Source organism: Nansenia antarctica, assembly GCF_963989245.1.
Source record: "Nansenia antarctica genome assembly, chromosome: 12".
Classification (NCBI taxonomy): domain Eukaryota; kingdom Metazoa; phylum Chordata; class Actinopteri; order Argentiniformes; family Microstomatidae; genus Nansenia; species Nansenia antarctica.
This window is the reverse complement of record NC_137682.1, coordinates 14,918,689-14,935,938: the sequence shown is the minus strand read 5'-3', so window position 1 is coordinate 14,935,938 and position 17,250 is coordinate 14,918,689. Positions and strand designations below refer to the sequence as shown.

The following is a 17,250-nucleotide window of genomic DNA, read 5'->3' as shown; positions in this document are numbered from 1 at the left end:
CACAACCGTGGAGAGAAATGCGCTACAGAGAGTCGTGAGAACAGCCCAGAAGATCACCGGCGCCCCCCTCCCCTCTCTGGAAGAGCTGTACAACACACGCTGCCTCAGGAAGGCCTCCAAGATCTCCAGAGACCCATCCCACCCTGGGTACGAACACTTTGCCCGGCTGCCCTCGAAAAGGCGGTATAGGACCATGGCCGCAAGGACAAACAGACTGAAGCTCAGCTTCTACCCCAGGGCCATCCAGGCCCTGAACACAGCAAAGACCTAGGTTCTGGGCCCTGGACAGTCTGGACGGATTGATGGCAGCTGCTGGATTGAAAAAATCAGGTGTAGTGCTGAGGCACAAATGTGTACATTTCAAGCCTGCAAACTGCGACACTTTAAATGAATGTGCAATAACACTATGTGCAATATGACAACCCTAGTCGTCTTATCTGTAGAGTATAGTATAGTGGATAGTGTACATAGCCTTTATTTATGTAAACCAGCTCCTTTCCCTTCTTGTTTTTTTTGTAGTTTTTTTCTTTCCTAGCACCAGGGGAGCCACCCCTCCCAAATTTCGTTGTTTGGTACCTGTACTATAGCAATGACAATAAAGACCATTCATTCATTCATTCACTCCTGATGACCTTCATTACCCCATTTGGCCGATATGTAATTCAATTGCGGGATCTCGTCTGCTCTAGAGCATTTCCAGTGTCGCATGTCGCAGATGCTGGAGGGGTGCCCTGGACAAGTGTGTCATGCTGATGACATACTAGTGTATGGAGAAGATGATGATGAAAATCTGCATTGAGTCCTGGAACGGCTGAAGGAAGGCTTGACATTGAATGAAGGAAAATGTGAGTTTGCCAAGGACAGTATCATGTTCCTGGGTCACTGTGTCACAGAAGACGGAATGACACCGGATTTTTACTCCAGGCAAAATCAGAGCGATCATGGAGATGGCTGAACCAACCGGGGAAGATGTGAGGCGAGTGATGGGAATGGCCAACTGTCTGGGCAAGTTCTTGCCCCACCTGGCCTCATACACCCGCCCGATCAAAGACCTGCTCAGTGAGAACAATGAATGGTGCTGGGAAGCACTGCAGAAAGAGGCTTTCCACAAACTGAAGACTGAACTGAGTTCATCACGCGTGTTCATGTGTATCAGTTGATGCCTCATCCTTTGGCCCTGGGGGCGTCTTGAGCCAACGACAGACAGATGGAAATTGGAGGCTAATCGTGTTCATATCCAGGGGTCTGACCAAGACAGAAAAACATTACGCGCAGATCGAGAAAAAGGCTTTGGCAGCTACGTGGGCGTGTGAACATCTGTCATCCTATCTCCTGGGACTGAAGTTCAAGTTGGAGACAGACCACAAACCATTAATGCCACTACTGAGGTTCCGGCTGAGGCTCTTGAAGTTCACTTTCGACATTGTGCATGTGCCTGGTAAGAGCTTAATAACAGCAGACACACTATCAAGAGTCCCTGTGAAGCACACATGCAAACTCAAAGTGTTTGTCGATACAGTCATTCAAAGCCTTCCCGCCACAGAAGCAAGAGTGAAAGTAATCCAAGAGAATCAGAACGCCGACCCTATCTGTGCAATGCTGATAAGTATCAGCTGATCTGGCCTGAAAGAGATAACTTCACTGTGGCTGGACAGCTGCTGCTCAGAGGCCAAAGATTGTGATTCCCAGTGGCATGAGACAAAGTGGTATCCTCCAAGATCTTCACAGAGGTCACACAAGAGATTGTCAAGTGCAGAGCAAGGGCCTGCCAGTCCGTCTGATGGCCAGGACTGTCTGCACAAATCATTCAGCTGGTGGAGAACTGTAGCAAATGTTCACAACACAGGGCAGAGCACAGAGAGCCCTTGCTGACCACCCCAGTGCCAGAGAGACCCTGGCAACATGTGGGAACAGACTTTTGAGGCTCAACAAAATTGAGTTCCAGTTCACCAATATTGACTGTTTCGCCCCGTGCATCCGGGCTGTTGATAGCTCTAAATAGATTATGTCTAGGCATGTTAGGACCCAGATTCTACTTGAAAGTGTATGGGGAGGCTTCCAATGTGTGGCATCAGCTTTTTAGCTGGTGTAATTCCGGCTAGTAAGCCTCGCATCCTCGCATTGGATAGGTCATTTAAGATAAGTGCAATGGGGGAGTAAGGCACATTAGTCTCAAATATCTCAGAGAGGTTAGAGGCCACCATCTCCCAGAAACTAGCCACTGGAGAACACTCCTAGACCATATGCATGTAAGTACCATAGGCCTTGTTATGTATGTCAGCCCTCCATAGTACCTCCATAGTATGTGTAGCAGTGGAGGCTCCTCCATAGAGGTGGAGGAGGCCTGGCCTCCCCAATAATTTGAGAGAAGAGAGAGATTTAAAAAAGCAATAACTATATTTTTTATCAGACACACAACATACAATTCAGAACGATACTTCATCCATTTCTAATATTTATCCTGCAGAACAGCACTCATACACGCGTGTGGCGGGAAAAGGTACTACACGGAGGCCAGGCCTCCTGTCGGAAAGTGGTTTCTCATAGAAGTCAATGTAATGCAATTTTTTTCATGGCAATATGTGATTGGCCAAATCACTGAAAATGGGTGGGAACAGGAGGCCTGGCCTCCGTGTAGTACCTTTTTCCGCCACACGCGTATGAGTGCTGTTCTGCAGGATAAATATTAGAAATGGATGAAGTATTGTTCTGAATTGTATGTTGTGTGTCTGATTGACATAGTGTTTGAGTGCTTTTGACATGTCATTGATTGTATGTAGTATGTTGTGGTGAATGTTGTGAGCCTGAGCAGAAGGGACAATAGCTGCTGCAGGCGGACCAGAGATTCATGCCAATTGTTTTGTTTATTTGATGACCCATTGTGCAGGCAATAAAAGCTGCTTCATCCACCATCCTGAGAGTGTCCCAATCCTTTCAGTACCGCCAAACACAAATTAATAATTTTTAACAAAGACAGATAAGAAGAACAGGGAATATTCCATCGCGAGTGAAGCGAGCAAGCGGAAAAAAAATTGGTCTCCTCAATTCTGGAAGTCACCAGCCTCCACTGATGTGTAGCCTAATTGATGTGTCTATATCTGTCATGTATTGCTCTTGTCTATTGTTGATTCTCAGTAAAGAACACGCTGACGCTATGCAATTGTGTGTTGTGTGCTTCTTACCCCAAACATAACAGTATCCAATGTCAGGAGTCTGTAAGCGTGTTTTGAAATAAAACAGTAGAGTTTAGAAACTAGGCCACTTGTGCCATCCGTGTTCTGTGTGCAATGGATGTGGCGTAAGAGGAGTTTGCAGAGGGACTCCACTAGCCTTCAGAGCAGCTCTCAGTTGTAACTAAAAGTAAAATGAAGAAAGTGGCAAATAAAATGTTATGCATAGCTCTTGAAAAGTAAGTAAACCCTTGTTTCCGTAAATGTCTCCCAATGTTTGGACACCTTTCTCTTTCCATAGAGAGAACTGAATAGGATGGCCACCAATCAGAAGTCTGGCATTATTAAACAATGGGACATGGATTCCATGCCAAGGGGCCACCACTCAGTTTTTCTGCCGCCCTCCATATTGAGATCAGTCATCCGCATTTTCAGGTACCACCAGAGACACCTGTCGATACCCCAGAGCCACGTAACACTGACACACACTCACACCACTAGGGACAACCTCAAACACACTGACACTACTAACACGCCATACATGACATCTTCAGACCGTGCCAACTTTTGTAATGAAGAAAATACTTGAAGTACAATATGTCTACCAGTTGTGGTCTGTTGAAGTGCAATAAATATGAAAAGTTCCCTGCTGAAACCTGCTCAGAAAAAAAATGTGTGAAGATCACATTTATCTTCTAATATGGCAGTGGGTAAGCTTTTCCTTGTCACATTGCTGACTGACCTTAACTTAGCCCGCTCCACCGTGGTAAAAAGTAACGCAATAGTCACTTTCCCTAGTAACTAGTTACTTATAATGAAGTAATTCCGTTACTAACTCAGTTACTTTTGGGGATAAGTAACTAGTAACTATAACTAATTACTTTTTTTTAAAGTAACGTGCCCAACACTGGTTAGGTTACCTCTACAGAGATCTGAGTTGTTGATATCTGTTGATACAATGTTGCTTATTAAGAGGGGTTCTTACTTAAAGGGGGAGGTGTTCTGATAAGGAATAAGAGTCTGCTATGTTGTAGTTGCACACGTACGGAGTTAAGTGTGGGACTTCCGTTTTGCAGAGTAAACTCATCTTGCATTGAATATACATGTCCCCGTCTCTTCTTTATAGTTACAATATACAGTCTGGTTAATAACGGAACAGGACCCACCATGTAACCCAAGTCAGACATGGGCAAGGTTATTCATGGCATGGGTAGGCTAAATAATGAACTCCTCCAAACTGAGTCTAAACTGAGTACTATAGCTAATTTAGCAAAATTCAAGGAATTACTTTGCTGATGGTGCAACGGTAGACAGAAAAAGACAGTAATATTAACGCATATTATAATATTAACGCATATTATGTAAAGCTCTTTTTTCTTGTCAAACTTGTTTTGGAAAATGGGTTTCGCGTTAGTAAAAACATCTACACAGGATTTGTGATTTTCCAGATTAGTTATTATGGATTTAATTAGAAAGCTCCAGTGCACGTTCTTAGCTGATTACCGCAGTTCTCATGTTGAAAGAGAAAAGCAACAATTCTACTTTGTACAGTAATGCTACTGATTGAACAGGGAGTGCATCACATTTGACAACAGAAAAGGTGAACACATCCTTCAATGCATCACATTATGAGGAGTCAATTTTTCAGTTTAAGAAAATAAAACAGCATTTCCCATTCAATGTATATAGCCTATAGTGCATAAGGAGTGGTTGGGTCTCACACGTCAAGTGCTGTGCCTGTTAAATCAAAGTTAGTAATAGTATTGATGGAGCCAAGAGTTTATAATTGAGATTATATGGAAGAATGTTTTACCCATCTATTAAAACACACATAAATAGGATAAAACATAGGCTACATGTCGATTTGACCGACATGCCGGGTTTTAAATGGTTAAGGGCAGACCGCACCCTCTGCATCGTAGTGGACCGTTAAGCTCATGGAATAGAGGAATGAACTTTGCTTAGAGATAAACACGGATGCTCTTTGTCCGTAGTAACTCAAAGGTCGGGTCTTCGTTTACAGCCCCGTGCAAGACTGTAATCGATATTAGCCTGTAGTTTAATGCTCAATATCGTTTAATGGTCAATATCAATTTCTCAAACTTTGACTGTAGGCTACGAAAACAAAAAGTGGTAAGTTGAGCGTTTTTAAATGTGGATGTTGCGCAGGCTTAAAATAGATTAGCCTACTCTTGTAAAATCATGACGGCTATATTCTTTTTGAAATTCTAATGATGAATTAATCTTATGAAGCTTTCTGACTGACCTAAAGCAGTAACTGCTATTGTTTATGTTTGTTGTCATATGAAACTTTGTAAACCCCATATGGAAAATATTTACTGATACATGGGCCTATTTCATTTAGCATGCAATAGTTCTGATTGTCCAGTGTATTATCTTATAATGTAGGCCTAATATGTTTGCATGTAACATACAGCTGACCTGTCAGTCCTAACCAATCTAGTCTGTAGACGAGGCTACTGAGCATTATTTTACCCAAACGTTAACCTCAAAGTACGCCAACATACCGCAAACAGCTACTGAAAATGATCTCTTCATAGCTCTAACTACAACTAGTAGTAGTACTATTATAAGATTATTACAAGATGTGTATAAACCTTTTTCATATGGGTTGCAGGCTACAGCTTAAAATCCATCGGTCCATGAGCAAAACAGACTCAACCACAGACTCATTGGCTCCAACTTGACTTTACGTAGCCTATCGTTGGTCGGCCTGCATGCAGAAATCAATGAAAGTGCTTTTAAGTCATAAGAGCAAACAATCGATCAGTAATATAATATAGATTTGAATTAAGGCGTGGACATGCTAAGTGGTTTCTTTGTGTGAGCTTTTACAGCTTCAAGTTGCCTATAGAGAAAGTGTCATTATTCCCTCAATCAACTTAAAAACATCCCCCTCCACGTACGGGCCGCTCAGACCCTGGAGATTGTTAAATCTCTCCTTAAAACACACCTGTTATCCCTAGCCACCTAGCTATTGGTCCCTGGCTTTTATTATTTTGTGGTTTTTGTTGTAGGTCCCTGGCTCTTATTGTCTTATTGTTTTGGTCCTTTTTGTCTTCTCTTTTGATTTTGCCATGTTTTGTGTTGCATTGTGTTGTGTGCATTGTGCTTGCTTGTTTCCTGCATTTTATCTATTTTTACTGTGAAGCACTTTGGCTCAGCATTGCTGTACGTAAAGTGCTATACAAATAAAGTTGACTTGACTTGACTTGACTTGACTTAAAACCACAACTCTGTTTAGGTCCACTGAATCTTCAAGATGAACTTCGTCCTGGAGACGCTGCAAGTGCTGGTCCTGTCTGTGTACTATAACCTGGAGGCGTTAGTAAAGCTGTTCATCCCTTCACGGAAGAAGAGCATCACAGGAGAAACCGTCCTGATCACAGGGGCGGGGAGCGGTATTGGCCGGCTAATGGCCCTCGAGTTGGCCTCCATGGGGGGGGTCACGTTGGTGCTTTGGGACATCAGTCAGGATGGAAACCAGGAGACCGAGCGCATGGTGAAAGAAAGGGGCTCTTCCAGGGTCTACTCATACATATGTGACTGCAGCAGCAAGACTGAGGTGTACAGAGTCGCTGACAAGGTATGCCTACCACCAGTGTCCCAATACTGTCCCACAGCACACTTCTGTAGGCATGTTTTATGTGTCTTTCACACTACAGTTTGAATAACACCCTGCATTTCTGAAGATTAATACAGTGATATTAACAGTGATCATTTGACTTCCTGTAAAAGATAAGGTTCCTTCCGGGAACCATGCAAATGTGGTTTAGAGTAACTTTCCATATTTACGTCACTGAGCTCTATACCTCAACTTAGAGGACTTTATCTTTTGGTTATCCTAATTTATAACAGAATACAATTATGTAATGGAGGGTGTCACAAAACATGGAGATAGGAAAGGGCCCAATTGAATTAAATACACAAACACGTGTGCTCTTTTAAAGATGAGAATGTAAAACATTGTTGGAGTACAGAGTCAAAAGAAAAGTTAAGTATACATTTCCCATTTTAACACGTTTCCTGTAGCAGACATTGAAGTCACTTTCTAAATTCATGAGAATCACCCGAGAATTGAAAAAGCATAAAAGATGACATACCAACAATGGCACCCTTTTTAAAAAATATATAAATACCTTTTTGCTGTAACTTTAATGTTTGGTTCCATCTGAAAAATGACGGTCCCAGGCAGTACAGTACTGTTAGTGTTTGAAGAAGGTTGTTTGTTCTCTTAACAGGTGAAAAGGGAAGTGGGGGATGTAACCATCCTCATAAACAATGCAGGGATTGTGACAGGGAGGAAGTTCATGGATGCTCCGGACAGCCTGATCGAGAAGTCTGTGGAGGTCAACTCCATGGCCCACTTCTGGGTGAGTAAGAGTGTCCCCGAGGGGAAACTTGTCTTGGGCATGGTACTTTCATGCTTCAAGTGCAACAGAGACGATACATACAACATACAGCAGGCAAAGTAAACAACAGGACAGCAGCAAACATTGAGTGACATTGGCAGCAGTTTCCACCTGGACATGGCATCATTTGGTATATATATATTTATATATATATATATATATATATATATATATATTGCACATAACCCTTCAAGTACTGAAGCTGTTTAATTGTCCACTAACATGTAGCTTTTTAAGCTCATCCAGCCACTTTATTCTGTCATATTTTCATCCTTGAGCATTCTTGGCTGGGCTTAGTGGCTATCATTTACACTGCTCTCAGTATGATTACCACTTGAAAACATCACCACAAGAAATTCTACAGCCATCTCATGTCTTTGTGGGCTATACACTGTTGATATGAAAACACTTTGTTATTTCCACTATTACAATCTTAAACATATATTATTCAAACTGAGAATAACAACAACTCGTCCATTTCCACTGCTGCATGTGCATGTGCTCATACGGTGAGGATAGATACATTATTTTAACTATCAAGTATTCTCAGTTAGAATAATCAAAGTTTATGCTTGTTATAGAAATAACATAATAATATTTCTCACTTTTTAAGTGAGTACTTTAGTTAAATTAGTGCGAGTTTTTAAGTGGAACATTTCTCTATTTTTATTACTTAAAGAGGTGCTACAGGATTGTTATCACTAAATGTTTACATAAAATGTAGGCTTAAGTGTCGGTTGTATGGTTCATGATATAATGTTAATACATTTCTGATCTTATTAGATGACACAGGTTATGGTTAGGCATAGTTTAAGGCCAGCAAAATAAGCTTTTGCTCATGGTAGTGGGGAGTTGTGCCCCTCTCTGTCCAATCAGGTAATCTCTTGGAAAAAACCCTCCCCCATTGTATTAGGGGTCCCGTTTTTGGCTCATGAGAGCTGATTTTAGTATCTCTTTAAAACAAAATCACATATAATCCTTTCCTATAATTATACTTACTGATTAACTATGTTTAGCTGTACTCTATATATAGGTATAATAGCTATACTCTATTACCAGCAATTGTTTTGTTACTATATTCAGCCATGATCTGATTTTCCTCAGACATACAAGGCATTTCTCCCGGCAATGATCGCCAGTAACCATGGTCACCTGGTGAGCATCGCCAGTTCTGCAGGACTGATTGGAGTCAACGGCTTGGCAGGTTACTACTATCAACTACTATCCCTCCACTGTGAAATGAAATTCCAATCCTACTTGACATTCGTGTGTTCTGGTTTACTATGGCCAGGATTCCATCAATTGCATCATGCCTTTCTGACAAAGCATGTAATTGTATGACAGCCATGAGTTTCAGGCAATACCGTGCACAACCTTTTCAAAATTAGACCATGTGGATATCAGTTGTAAATGTCTGCACAAATGACTGTATTCATTGTTGTGAATATGTGAGTACTCAGATCACTGCATTTGTATTCCTTCACTCTCTCTCTGTGCTCAGATTACTGTGCCAGTAAGTTTGCAGCTGTGGGCTTTGCTGAGTCTGTGGCATTGGAGATGCTGGCAACTGGAAGAGATGGAGTGAAGACCACCATTGTGTGTCCGTTCTTCATCAACACAGGGATGTTTGACGGGGCCAGCACCAAGTGGGTTTCCTGCTCTGCTACAATAAGCTGCTAAACGGTCATTTATTTTCAGTGGATGAAGGGTGTGTTATGCAAATCATTATCGAAGAGATGATGAACCCATTGAGTGAGTGCATGTTCTCACATACTGGGATATGCTCCTGCTTCAGTAGAAGCACAACTAAGCATGCTGTTAAAGACCAACTCTAGTGGTAGTTTTGTTAAAGGTCAACTCTAGTGGTAGGCAGGTTAAAGGTCAACTCTAGTGGTAGGCAGGTTAAAGGTCAACTCTAGTGGTAGGTTTGTTAAAGGTCAACTCTAGTGGTAGGCAGGTTAAAGGTCAACTCTAGTGAGTTCCAGCCAGACAAAACTACACCACTCCACATTAATAATATGCAGGTTGACTGCATTGAGGCTGGTTGAGGTAGAAATGGCCTCATTGTAATGCATGGAATGGAATGAGGAATGGTATCGAACACAGGCTCCATTCCATGCATTACAATTCCTCAAATATCTCTATATATAATAGTCAGATGTTCATCTAGGTGAATAGGTGGTCACATGGTCATGGTCACATCAGCCACTTGTCCCCCTCCAGGTTTCACTTCCTGTTTGTCTCACTTATGCCCAGACAGCATAACAGGAAACATGTCTACACCACAGAGAGGAGGTTGTCTTCTTAAGGCACATAGTATTCTATATTTACTTAACGTTTTTTAAAAGGACATCATTATTGTCACACTTCACAGTCTTAGGCTTGATAACAACGTAATAAACAAATGTAAACATCAAAGTACAAAAAATATCAAGCTATGATTAAGCATGTCCAGATCATCACCTTTCAGTCCTTTCACAATGACAAACCAGGGGCAAGCTAGGCAAAGTCAGGCAATGTAATAGCCTGTAAGCCTGGCTCAGATCCAACAGCCAAGATGACAAAGCTGCCCAGTTTTAGAATGTTGTGATAAAACGGAGCGACACAGTGATCCCAGCTATATAATATAATGTGGCTATAAGTATTTTTGCTAGCTAGCAACATTTCTCTTAAGCTGCCTACACACTACACAATTTATTACGGTCGGGTAGCCGTTCACATTATACAAAGAGAAGTTCATAATGATATATCCAATCAATATATTAATGTTGTATAATGTGAAAGTAGCTTTACAGAAACAACAACAACAACGGTTTGCTGACCAACAAAAAATGCATGATTTTGTTTCAAAACCATTCTGTGCAGTACAGCTAACATAATAAACTACAACCACTCTAAAGCTAGTGATGATATGGTTCTCTAAAACGTAATCAACAACAACCCCTCTAAAGACTTTTTGCCAATGTTAATAGGATCTAGTCATGTTAATAGGATTTTAGAGAGATGCTTTGATCACGTTAGCATCTCATGATAGACATTTAATTTGCTGTCTTTATTCAGTGCTTATCTTTCTCATTAAAGGGGCAATCTGGTGTAAATTTATATTTTAGCCCAAAAAGCGGATTTGGATTTCAAATAAAACAATTTACTGTGAGGTTAAAGTAGAGATTATCAGCATTTCTTTGATGTTTGTGAATATAGGCCTATTGGTTTCACCATTCAGAAATGTAACTTAAAGTTATAAAACTGAAATATCTTTCTATGCATAGTACCCAAAAGTACAATATAATTGGAAAATTGGCTTGACAAATGTTTCTGGTAAATCAGGTGTGTTCCGTCACATAATTTGTGCAGCATAAGATTGCTGGGAATGTCTAGTATTGATTCGAGGCTTTGTTTGCCTATGGAGTGTGCTATGGCCGCGTAATCCATCATCATTGTACTGCAGTTACCCATAATCTGATCCCTTATTCGAGATACAGACCAAATGGTGTGGCTTTAAACAACCTTGTAATGATTCCAATCAAAGTCAGCATAGAAACAAGTGGGAAGTTACCAGCCTTAGAGACTCCATCTGATCTCAAATCACAGCATGGGCTCACACTGTTGCATTTAAGTGTAAGGGGCATGGTTTCTGGAACAATTCATTGAGCTAAGCAGTGTTCATCGATGTACACACTCATACATTCTCACTCACAGAACAGTTTCAACAAAACATTGAAACACGCGCCCTTTGTATCCCTCCTCCTTGAGCGAGCTCAACAGCCAATCACACCCAAATGAAAGCATACATGTTATTTCAGCCCACCCCCCAAGCGCGTCGGACAAAGCAAAAAAAACTGCGTAAAACTGTTAAAAATAACGAATGGGTACTTCAAAGCTTCAACTTGCATGTTAGCAAAACAAAAAAAAGACTTTTTGATCAGAAATACTTTGACAAGAGATTTGAAGGCTTTGCCGTTTGCGTGTTCGCAACCCCACCAGAACGCGGCACAATTGACTTCATTAACATTTGGATCTGTGAGGCAAACCCAGATGTTTTTATTTGAACAGAGACATGACTAAACAAATCTGTACTAAATTATAATATAACCTTTGTTGGCTACAATATCTTTAGATCTGTTAGGAAGAGGGGGTGGTGTTGCAATTTTTGTGCAATTTTTTGTGAAAAGCTGTTTTACTGTGTTAGTTTTAAATTCCACATCTGTATCCAAACAGTTTGAATGGCTTGCATTAAGTAGGTTGCTAGGAGCCACCCCCCTCTCTCTAAAGGGCTCTGCACACAGCGTGCGATTTCTGTTGCGCATCAACGTTCCATTTTGAAGTTTGAATGGAAGTCTATGAGAACATCGCATTTACCCACACACGGCCCCGATTTTCATCGCACGGCGAACATTCGATTCCATTCATTTTGAATGGGACAAAGCAGTGCGACAAAACTCGCACGCCGTGTGCTTTGTCCCATTCAAAATGAATGGAATCGAATGTTCGCCGTGCGATTAAAATCGGGGCCGTGTGTGGGTAAATGCGATGTTCTCATAGACTTCCATTCAAACTTCAAAATGGAACGTTGATGCGCAACAGAAATCGCACGCTGTGTGCAGAGCCCTTAAAGCTCACAAGTCGGAGGCCATGGATTCAAAAGATCTGCACCTTAGATGGTTCCCAAGTTCCCACAGTACAAGGCTGTATTTAATTGTACTCATATATACGTCATCTTTTCATATCACTGTTAAGCACCTTGTATTGCATGTTTGCACGAAATGAAATGGCGCTATATAAATAAAGTTTGATTGATTGATTGCTAAAACATTTTAAAAATGAAGACCAACGCCTCAATGAAAGTCAAGGAAGCCTTTATTAGGCTGAAAGATCTGAACAAAACAGAAACATAGCCAAACCCATAGGCTTGCCTAAATCAAGTTTGGAACATCAAATAAAAAGCACTGGTGACCTCAGCAATTGCATGTCATTTGGACATTTGATAAATCTGTCCCATCATTTTTGGTACCCTGAAACAGGGGGGCTATGCATAAAAGGTGTAATTTCTGAATCGTGAAACCAATATGTGCACAAATACTAAATACTATGAATTTGAAAAGAATAAACAACTTAAGTCACATGACCAACTAACACAAGTTGGCATTATTATATCTGACTCCAACAGATATGATTGATAATGATTCCCACATCGCTTAAATAGTAAGATAATGGTAAAAGTTCTGTTCCTACTCACAAGCACGACTGTTTCCACAAGATCCACACATAAGCATTCAAGCAGCCTATTGAATATGTTAATAATTAACTAATTGGATTTCACCCACTCTTTCTGTTTGTGGTTTGTCCTGGTTGGTTCCCTACAGATGGCCCCGTCTCATGCCCATCCTGGAACCTGACTATGTGGCCAAGAAGATCATTCGTGCCATCGTCACTGACCAGGTGTATCTGTATATGCCTCGGAGTCTGTACCTCGTCCTAGCCATGAAGAAGTAAGTAAACTTGAGAAAGGTAGCAACAGTCACTAAAGCAAAAGTCTGCACCGATTTGCACGAATAGGAGAATAGATATGAAACGTAATGGAATTAAACTGTATTACATTTAGCCGGCACTTTTATCCAATGCGACTTATAATTAGAGATTTACAGGGACAGTCTCCCTGGAGTAATTTAGGGCTAAAGTGCCTTACTCCAGGGCAGTGGTGATGATCCTTCTGATCACCAATCCAACTCACTCATACTTAATCAGTAGAATCATTTCTAACAAGTGCAGAGTGCAGATTGGCAGGGTAGGAGCACGGGTTGCTAGTAGGGGTGTAACGGTACACAAAAAAATCGGTTTGGGACATTTTCGGTACAGCAGATTCACAAAACATTTATATATATATATATATATATATATATATATATATATATACAGTATATATACTGTATATATATAGTACCAGTCAAACATTTGGACACACCTTCTCATTCAATGTTTTTTCTTTATTTAGATTATTATTTTCTACATTGTAGATTAATACTGAAGACATCAAAACTATGAAAGAACACATTTGAAATTACCCTATGTAGTAAACAAAAAAGTGTTAAACAAACCAGAGTTTATACATAGAGTTAAATACATTTTCATACAAGGTCTGGTTTGTCACAGGGCCTAAACTCATTGATTGGTTATTCTCTTCAGGTGCCTCCTACTTCCTGTAGACTATTGTCCAAATAGAGGGCAACAAGGTGTCACAAGTTATTTTCCAAGGGAGCATCATACCTGTTATCAGTTATTCATTAATAAAATCTTGATATCAGGAAACGTGGCAGGTGAACAGTGGACTTTAGGGCTTGTCGGGTGATGTTGGTGGCTGGTTTCCTGAGGATGTGCAATGTGTTCTTGAAATACTAGATCAAGATCTAGGGGCTCAAAGCAATTGCACCAGCATTACAGTATTGATACAGCAGCATAGAAAATACCCTTTCAAATTCCCCATGGGCAGATCAGCTCTTAGGTACAGCAAAACCTGTGGTAGGTAGACTCACTCTCTGAATGAGACACCTGTGCACAGGGTTAGCAGTAGAAAAAAAGGTACTGCATGAACATAGTCCGCAGAATGGTCTGGAACTAATGCAGATTAGCTTCTTTGTGTCAAATGGTGAGGGCTATAAACACTGGAGCCATTAGAGCGTATCTACAGAACAGAGATTATAAGTGGAGTGAGAGCAAGAGATTATAAGTGGAGTGGAACATGTTGTTTGTTTAGGCACTCATCTAAACACTAGAGACGTCTCCAAAGCTTTGAGTGACTAATGCAGAACCACGATAGAGGACACTTGACCTGACAGCTGCCTGGGTGAGGCGGCAGGGTAACGAAGAGTTGAGAGGCTTCAGCATGAAGTACAGGGGGTTAGGCAGGTTTACAACACAACATTTACATGCACATATAGACAAACATAGCAATGATATAAATAGGGCTTTGAAAACCCCTTCCACAATTTTCAGATGTTCTTGCCTCAAAGTCTGAATAATCACACCATTTGTTGTGGTACTCCGAAATAATTAATAACATTATTCAACAAGTTACTCAAAAGGGGTCTTTACATCCATCCGAGTGCAATAATAATAATGTTCCCATGATTTCAGAATGAAGTCCCATGTCTTTGTAGAATTAAATAGTAAATCTGTTTAAATCAAGAGCTGAGAACCAATCAGACATAATCTTATTAGAACTGCCCCAGACCCTGAATATCGCTACTACTTAATATAATTCCACAACTGGATACTACTTCATTTCCAATCATAGTGGAGGTGTGATATATGGCAGATGTGGTAGATGGCAGTCTCATGCGCCTGTCTCGTTCGAATTCATGTCTACTACGTTCCAGTTCTGCATCCAGTCGAATGCATGATTCAAGTAGCTTGTGCAAACCCGGGAATGCCATTGCCATGTGTGAAAAGGCGCAACATTTAGCTCATGTGTGAACGGCGAAAATAACTGGTGATCCCGGGTTGGGATTCCATGTAATTTACAGGGAACTACGTATGTGTGAAAGGGGATAAAGACAGGAGGAGAGGGCACACCCGGGGATGTGCCACATTTGAACCCATACCAACATGGGCATACTGTATGTGTGTGTGCACTGTAGGCTACAGTTCTAGACCACTGGACCACCTCAAGCCACAGGGCAGTGTCTTATTATTAATAAGCATTCATGGCTTACTTCAGGAATTATGAGCAAAGTGTAAATACACAAGATATGAGGCTGACAGTATGTGCATACCAACATTAAACATTTAACCTTGAACATATCAAACTTGAGAGAAGGGATAAAGGAAATGCCTTATCAACGACTAACTATTTTCCATTGAGCTGGTCTCAAAGTTAGGCTACTCATTGATAAGGAACCACTGGAACAGGGATGTAACAATTAAAACAGAAAATCAGCGTCAGATTTTACGCTTTCCTGTGAGTGTGCTTATCCTAAATCTGTCTCATAATATGGGAGGTACCGGCAAGGTATACAAATTGTTTGTGTGGTTTGAAATAAGGGGCAAGTTGGAATGTATGGTGCCACACCATATTGATTTGTTTTCTATATTGAAGGAAAAATATTTGGTTATTTATTTACAGCTGCCGTGAGGCTCAATGATTAACTCCCTGTTTGTATCATGTTTGTTCTCCTCACAGCATTTTACCCACTAAGCTGGGCCTACTCTTGGGAGACTACCTGGGGGCATTCAATTTCATGGACGCATTCAAAGGCCACGGGAAGGCAGACTGAAGCATCAAATAAGTGCTGACTCCCTCGATTCAGATATTGCATGAAGCACTGCCGTTTACTACCTTGTGGGACTCAACTACAATTTTAGAAGAAGCTATGCTGAATAATTCAATCATATACAATTGTTTGATTTCAAATTCAAAGTTTTGGAGTACAAAGCTAAAGGAAGAACAATGCACTTCACTGTCCCATTACTTACTGTACTGCACTGTATACCATTGATTCCACAATATGTTGGAAACATTCCTTTGAGATTCTGGTCCATGACGACATGATTGCCTCACACAATTCCTGTAGATCCAGGTGCACTTATAAACTGTGAAGGATTAATGATATGACTGAATCATTTGTAACTTTATGAATACAATAACGATATGACTGACTCATTGGTAACATTATGAATACTTTATGATATCACTGAATCATTTGTATCTTTATGAATACATGTATGTTCTATTGATGAAACTCTAGCTTGTCGGCAGATTTTCAGGGCTTAAGAGTGTCCCTGACAACAGTGAGTCTGCGGCACCACAGAGTGAAATGATATGTAAATGATTTATCTTTTGTATCTGTACTGTATCTTCTTCTGTCTTAATCTGTTGATAGTAATCGACATACTCAGTGTATCATCGACAGGCAATCACAGGCACAAACATAGCATAGCAACAAAGCACATAGTCATTGTATTACTTCTAGGGTATATAAATAAATATGTCGATTTTAATGAAGGGCTTCTTATGACACTTGCTTCTGTAAAATTAAAATGAGAACCAGCCCCTAAAATGAGTAGCACCGTTTTCATTCCACTGAGCATTTAGTCAGTCCAATTGTATAATAAAGCCATAGTTCCAGATAAACAAAATGTCTTGTTTATCTCACTCATGAATAGCAGCACTTCAATCTGTGTGCGGTGGGGTTAGGTACGATGTGGCACCCACATGCTGTGTGCTAGGGATTATTTAATTGAAGGAGTTGGTTCCTAACCTCTGCCTGGGTTAGTTAGATTAAGTGAGATGGTAGTGGAACAGAATACATAGAATGTGGAATGGCTGGGGGAGGACTGGGTTGAGAGCCACGTGCTTAATGTGTGGATGGCTTTGGAAAAAGGAACACAGATGCAACTGTGTCATCTGCTGGTGAAAAAATAAACTACACCATAACATGTATTATTATTTGAATTTGTAATATTCATAACAAATTGTAATTGGGTAGGAAATTGGGACTAATAAGTTAAAAAAGTAATCATCAACTATAGGTCAGCACATCTGAATATTACTTGCTTCAGCAAGTCCAACTACTAAACTTATTATTATTATTATTATTATTATTATTATTATTATCATTATTATTATTATTATTATTATTATTATTATACAA

At 40.5% G+C, this 17,250-nt stretch overlaps 1 protein-coding gene across 1 annotated transcript; it reads left to right on the top strand.

The window, feature by feature from the left end:
* The first annotated feature begins 5,142 nt into the window (after window positions 1–5,142).
* Window positions 5,143–16,900, top strand: sdr16c5b (short chain dehydrogenase/reductase family 16C, member 5b). The gene is made up of 7 exons (XM_080543337.1): window positions 5,143–5,303; window positions 6,436–6,777; window positions 7,433–7,564; window positions 8,708–8,807; window positions 9,105–9,249; window positions 12,967–13,092; window positions 15,780–16,900. Exons 2-7 carry the CDS (start codon window positions 6,454–6,456, stop codon window positions 15,871–15,873), a joined length of 921 nt encoding a protein of 306 aa, XP_080399463.1. The 5' UTR covers window positions 5,143–5,303; window positions 6,436–6,453; the 3' UTR covers window positions 15,874–16,900.
* Window positions 16,901–17,250: the final 350 nt, after the last annotated feature.

What these genes read in the sequence shown, in the direction of transcription:
- sdr16c5b (XM_080543337.1), top strand. Translation starts at nt 6,454, where the DNA reads ATGAACTTCGTCCTGGAGACGCTGCAAGTGCTGGTCCTGTCTGTGTAC. An exon ending in TGTACAGAGTCGCTGACAAG is followed by an intron (nt 6,778 to 7,432) that starts GTATGCCTACCA and finishes TTCTCTTAACAG; the next exon opens with GTGAAAAGGGAAGTGGGGGA. An exon ending in CTCGTCCTAGCCATGAAGAA is followed by an intron (nt 13,093 to 15,779) that starts GTAAGTAAACTT and finishes TTCTCCTCACAG; the next exon opens with CATTTTACCCACTAAGCTGG.